Source organism: Alexandromys fortis, unplaced genomic scaffold (assembly GCF_014885135.2).
Source record: "Alexandromys fortis isolate MF-2015 unplaced genomic scaffold, M_Fortis_MF-2015_v1.1 scaffold_16, whole genome shotgun sequence".
NCBI lineage: Eukaryota > Metazoa > Chordata > Mammalia > Rodentia > Cricetidae > Alexandromys > Alexandromys fortis.
In genome coordinates this window covers 17,896,764-17,903,293 of record NW_026067893.1, presented here as the reverse complement: position 1 = coordinate 17,903,293, position 6,530 = coordinate 17,896,764, and the positions used below count along the sequence as shown (strand labels likewise).

General features: G+C 51.9%; 1 protein-coding gene across 1 annotated transcript; it reads left to right on the top strand.

The window, feature by feature from the left end:
• The first annotated feature begins 1,846 nt into the window (after nt 1-1,846).
• Nucleotides 1,847-4,371, top strand: Frat1 (FRAT regulator of WNT signaling pathway 1). Its single transcript, XM_050146965.1, has one exon. The coding sequence runs from the start codon at nt 2,049-2,051 to the stop codon at nt 2,889-2,891; it is 843 nt and encodes a 280-aa protein (XP_050002922.1). The 5' UTR covers nt 1,847-2,048; the 3' UTR covers nt 2,892-4,371.
• Nucleotides 4,372-6,530: the final 2,159 nt, after the last annotated feature.

The following is a 6,530-nucleotide window of genomic DNA, read 5'->3' as shown; positions in this document are numbered from 1 at the left end:
ACAGTCTTAGAGGTAAACCTTAGTCATCTCACCAGCCACCAATTTTTCTTTTTTTTTTTTTTTTTATGTTTTAGATGAGCCAGGTAGTGGTGGTGCATGTCTTTAATCCCAGCACTCGGGAGTCAGAGTCAAGCAGATTTCTATGAGTTCGAGGTCAGCCTGGTCTACAAGGCTAGTTCTAGGACAGTTAGGGCTGTGGCACAGAGAAATCCTATCTCAAACACACAAAGTTTTAAATATGTACGGGTGTTTTTGTCTGCATATATGCCTATGTATTACTTGTGTCCCTGGTGCATATGGAGGCCAGAAGAGGCATGTGACTCCCTGGAACTGGAGTTAGATGGGTGTAGACCCAGGTCCTCTAGAAGGGCAGCCAGTGCTTTTAAATATGAGCTGTTTTTTTTCATTTACTTTCTTTTGAGTTCAGCCTCAATCTAAAACTCACGGTTTGAGTAATCTTCACACCTCTTCCTCCACAAAGGAGTGCAAGCCCTGGCTTTGGCTTGACTCTTGCTAAATACTAGAAAGTACCTGCCTGCCCACTGCCAAACTCTGCATTGGCTTCTGTGTGTCTCTGTGCAAATGCTGTATGACTAATTTTAAAAGAGCTTTATGTAGTACAATTTACATATTACAAAATCCACTCGTTTAGACTCAGTATTTTCCCCCAGTGGTGGACTAGAAACTAGGGCTGTTCAATGGTAGGAACATCGAGTTTCATGCAGCCAGGCTGACTTCAAATTTGCTATTTTGCCAGAAATGATCTTGAACTTGGGATACTTCTGCCTCCACCTTCTCGGTGTTGGGATTACAGATGTGTGTCACCACACTGATGTCTGTTTCAGTCAATCTGAAGGTCATCGATCTTCTAAAGGCTCAGAAGTAAAGCACTCCTATCATGTGCAAGGCCCTAGATGTAATCCCCAACACTTCAAAATAAATCGTTAGACAAATCTGACCTAGTGCCACAATTGCAAGGGGCAAGTAAGAGGATCAGGAGTTCAAGGTTATCCTCAGCTACGCAGTCAATCCAAGGAGAGACACCAGGTCCTGCCGCGAAATAAATAAATATTAAAAAATAAATAGTTAACCATTAATTTAACAATGTTATCTCGAACGGTTAAGATGGCCAGGCCTCTGCCTTTATAGAAACAGCTCATCCTGTGCCCTCCTTATAGGGGACTACTCTCCATCAGGCTGGTGAATTACTCTAAAACACACACACACACACACACACACACACACACACACACTTTCCATATTACAGTCCCTCGCAAACGGCCAGGAGTCAACTCCCTGTCGGGGCGGGGGAGAGGGGGTGCCAGTCAAGAAACACTAATCTGTGGCGGGTTTTTTTTCCCCCCCGCAGTTTCCAACCCGGCCATCCATGTCAGACAGCAGGATCTTTTTTCCATCTTTGACAACGTCCTTTCCCTAATCGTCACATCAATTCCTAGCCTCGCCCCCTCTTTTCCACGCTCGCCTGACGCTGGCACCTGAACCTTAAAAAAAAAAAAAAAAAAAACGCCACCGCCTAAACCAAACCACTTGACGTGTTGAGGGGAGTGTGTGGAGGTGGAGGTGTGTGGAAGTGACTGTGTGTGGAAGAAACCAATCGAGTCCCCCAAGGTGTCCATCTTGTGGAATGCCAATTAGGCCCGGCTGAGCGAACCAGAATCAGCTTCCCAATACATCCCCGCACACATCAGACACGGCCAAGAGGCTCGGGGGCAGCCAGGTTCCACTCAGTCTTCTGGCCCAGTAGGCTCCCCGCTGCCAAGGACACAGCATCCCCCGGCCGCAGGCAGTGGTAGGAGCCGCGCGACGTCACCCATTGTTTACAAATCAACCCGAGCCGGCAGCGTTCCGGCTCCCGCGGCTGGAAGGCGCGCGGCGCGACTGCCCCGGTGGCCCCGGCTTCCACGTCCCAGGCCCGGCCCCTGCCCCGGCCTCCGCCCCTCTCCCGCCCCAGCCGCGGCCCGCCGAGCCCGCGGGCAACCAAGCCGCCAGCGACGCCCGCACAGCCGCGGGGGCCCGGGCGGGGGGCCATGCCGTGCCGGAGGGAGGAGGAGGAGGAAGCCGGCGACGAGGCGGAGGGGGAGGACGACGACGACAGCTTCCTCCTGCTGCAGCAGTCGGTGACTCTGGGCGGCTCGGCCGACGTGGACCAGCTCATCGCCCAGATCGGCGAGACGCTGCAGCTGGACGCGGCGCACGACGACCCGGCCTCGCCGTGTGCTGCCCCGGGTCCCCCGCCCCCTCCTCCGCCCCCGCGAGTCGTGGCGGCGCTGCCGGCGGACAAGGCCCTGGCCCCGGCGAGGCGGCTGCTGCGAGCGGCCGCGTCTGCGGAGGCCGGGGACCCGGCGCCCCCGGGGGCCGTGCGCTGCGTGCTAGGAGAGCGAGGGCGCGTTCGGGGTCGGGCGGCTCCCTACTGCGTGGCGGAGCTCGCCGGGGGCGCCAGCGCCCTGTGCCCTCTGCCCCCGCAGCCTGGCCTTGAGGGACCCTCTGGGACCGGCAAGCCAAGCATCCCGCAGCCTCTTTCGGGCCCGTGCCGGCGGGGTTGGCTCCGGAGCGCAGCCGCGTCCCGCCGCCTGCAACAACGACGCGGATCTCAACCCGAGATCCGCACCGGCGACGACGATCCGCACCGGCTCCTGCAGCAGCTCGTGCTCTCGGGAAACCTCATCAAGGAGGCGGTGCGGAGGCTCCATTCGCGACGGCTACAGCTACACGCAAAGCTTCCCGCACACCAGTTTATCGGGCCTCTGTCGGCCCCGGTGCACGAGCCGCCTTCACCCCGGAGCCCTCGAGCGGCCTGCAGCGACCCAGGCGCTTGCGCGAGGAGGGCGCGGCTCAGAACTGGGGACGACCTACTTGTCCCTGGCAGCTAACAACCAGGGTGGCCACAGCACTAGCCTGGAACCGGGGACGAAGGGAATCACCCAGGACTGCACCGGACTGGTGGAAAACTCGAGCATTTGAAAACGGGATAATAAGCTAAGAAATACAGCCGAAAAATCGCAAATATTTTCGTGGTCGAGAGCCCCAAACTGCTTGAATTGAAATACAGGAGTAGGCTTGTTTAAAGCAGATTTTATTGAGTGCACCGCGGGCTGTCAGCAGGATTCCTTTTTTGGCGTAATCCAACCTGGACGCTGCAGTTCCGCGCAGACTCTGCGGGGCACCGGCAACCACGTGGCCCATGGTGCATGCTCTCAGGATCAGCCAGCCGAAGGACGATGATCACAGTTACTTGCTGTACTTTTCAGGGCTGTTTCCTGATCCACTTTGTGGGGGAGACCAGAGTGGACATGCTATCGGGGAGCACCCCAAAATACTACACTTGAACATTTTATGGCAGTTAAAAGACTGTCTCATATATTCTGCGGTGCTGGTTTTATTGTAAAACATGCGGTACCATGAAAGAACCCTCTTGGGGCTAAATAGAAGTTATGGTTTTTTTCCCCTGTCTTTACCCCTTTTTGCAACTGGTTGCTGTTACCGGAGTGTTGAGAAAATGTACCACAAGTGGGGGTGGGAGGCGGCATTGAGCGGTGTTGGGCGATGGAAGGGTATGGGGAAGCATGGATTGATCTCTCTCCAGCCTTCCTAAACTGTTTTCAAAGGCGACCCGTTCCTCCTTGGGTTCAAGGTCGCTGTTTCCTGGGTGCCCACTGTCTTGGGGGCCCTAACGGAGACTAGTCAAGCTGCCTTGCTGGGAGAAGAGCATGCTATTTTGCAAATGCTGGAGTCCCCTAAGGACACTCGCCAGAGGGGGTGATGGCGTGTCTGTCCTTCCTGCCTGGGACTACCGACCCTGACCCTTCTCTTGGCCTGCACAGAAACTGCCTTGAGACAGTGGTCGGAGGACCACCCTTCCCCCTTGGCTCTGCTTCCCTACTCAAGCGGAGTGGCGTTGAGGATCCTAGGGGCCAGGGAGAGGGACCAGAGAGGCTCCGCACAACAGGCACTCCTGATACACAGTCTCACACAGCCGCTTATAATGGGCTCTCGAGGCCATTTGTAATAACAGCTGCAATTCCCTGGATAGAGGGAGTTGATTTCCTCCTCCTGACCCTCCCCCAGCTGTGCCAGCTCGCCTTTGTAAGTGAAGGAAACCGAGTAGAAAATGTGACCCTCCAAATGGGAAAGCTGCAGGCTTTTTGCTATTGTGACTGTGAAGTGTTTGGAAATGCTGTTCACTCTGAGCGACCGTTTTAGTTTTATGGAGTCAATGGCTTGTTCAGCATCCAGATGTGGCTATTGACAAATCTACACTTCGCACCGAAGTGACTGGAATTGTGGCTGTCCTGATTATAGGATTTTAACTTAACTGAAATAACTGTTTTTGAATAAATGTGTTGGGTTTTTTTTTTTTTTGGTTCGCTTTTATTTTGTACTTTTCTCCAGTGGGAAAGATGTACAGAACACGTCCCTGTGATCTCCATAAACATGAAAACACTTGAAATCCCTGTCAGCCTGGCTCGCAGATGGTAATTAGAGGCCTTTGTGTCTGAGCAGCTCACTAGTTAGACGAGGTCTGTGCAGCTGGGTGTGTATCGGTACTGGCATGAAGTTAAATGCAAGTGAGGTCAGGTTTTGGATCCATCCCATCCACCAAACCTCAGAGCCTTTGGGTGTCAGAGATGGTGAAGACTTAGGAAGAGGCCCTGCCAGTGAAGGGCATCAGATCCCCAGGGCTGCTGTCAGAGGCCTCCTGCCCCTCCCCCTCCCTTTCTGGTGTCATTAAGTGGGCTGTTGATGAGGAGCGATTCACCATACAAAGCTGATAGTGGGAACACTGGTTGAGATCTTATTAAATAACACCTCCTGCTTTGCTTTTGGTACATTTACTACCCTTCTGTCCCGGCAGTGACTCAACGAGCCGTTTCCATTCCTTTCTGAAATACTTCAGTCTGTTCCCCTCAAGGAAAGAGCTGAGCTGGGTTCACAGGAGGAATGCCTCGTGTTTAAGTCCACGTAGGAAGTGGGGAAGGGACCTTGGGAAAGTGTTGGAAGTCTGGTTTTTTTCCATTTCCTCCTCTGTGTAGCAGGGACAGTGATGTGTATTGATGGCTGCCCAGCATGTAATAGAGGTAGGTGGACCTTACGTAGCCCTTCTTTTCCAGAACTGGCTCTAAGTAGCCAGGTGACTAGGGTCCTCAATTTTTCATTCAACAAAAGCTTGCTTGTTGGGAAGGTTTTCTGCCTTGTGTCCTAGTTGCCAACTCTTTTGACTCAATGCACCATTCATTACATCTTACATACATAAGACAGTTACCGTCTCCAAGGGGCACCTTCAGAGCCCCAGCAAGGGAAGGATGATTACAGAGCTCACGGACAAGGAAGGGGCCTCTGCGATGCAGTGCTGAGCTTGTGCGGACAGTGGTCCAGGGCTCCGCTGTGGGCACAGCCCTGAGCTTCTCAGCCAGAGTTCTTAGTTATGGATGCACTTCGCAGAGATCTGGTTCTGAGAGGAGTCCAGAGCTCTCTCCCCCAACACCAAAATGACCATAATTGAATGCTAATGTACTGAAGAGCTGAATTTTTTTTAAATTGGTTTTTCAAGAGAGGGTTTCTCTTTGTAGACCAGGCGGACCTCAAACTCACAGAGACCCACCTGTCTCTGCCTCTGGAGTGCTGGGATTAAAGGTATGTGCCATGACTGCCCAGCCATAGCTGGATTCTTGTAGTAAATTCTGCCAAGCATGGTGGTTCATGTTTATATTCCAGCACTTGAAAAGCTGAGACAGAAGGATGGCTAGAAGTTCCAGGCCAGCCTCGGCTACAGAATGAGACCATGCCAGGAAGCAGCCAGAGTTCACCCTGCTCTGGAAAGATGAAACAGAAACTAGACTTGTTATGTGCTTATAATCCCAGCAGTTGGACAGAAGAATCAGGAGTTCAAGGTCATCCTTATCAGCTATAGCTGATAAGGGCCAACTTGGCTGCTGCTTAAAACCCTTTATTTCTAAAGGTGGGGAAACCTTCAGAAAATAGATATATACTAGAATTCTATAAACTTTTTTATAAAAATCCTGCCCAGAACTGAGATTTTTTTGCCTGAATATATATGGGGGGGGGGGTGTACAACCATGCCTGGTGCTCTCAGAGGTCAGAACACAACACGTTCAGATTCCCTGGAACTGAAGTTACAGATGGTTTTGAGCTACCGTGTAGATGCTGGGAACCGGATTCAAGAGCAACAACTGTTCTTAACCGCTGAGACATCGCTCCAGTCCTCAGCCCTGCAGTTTGAGACCAGGGGGGCAATGTGGCACCAGCCCATTTTTCTCTCTCCATTTTAAGATTCTTCCAAAACTGTCTATACTTAATAAAAGAATAAGTAAATAAAAATTATAATCATTGCCAAGTTTTACTATTCACCCTTAAATCCTTTTTAGAATAGAATAAATCAGACTGTATGAATGATGATTATTAGAACTGTATGTGACTGCATGCATTGTCTAGCAAGCTGAACCCCAGAGTTTCATGAAGATTAAGCAAGTACTCTACCACTGAGATATACC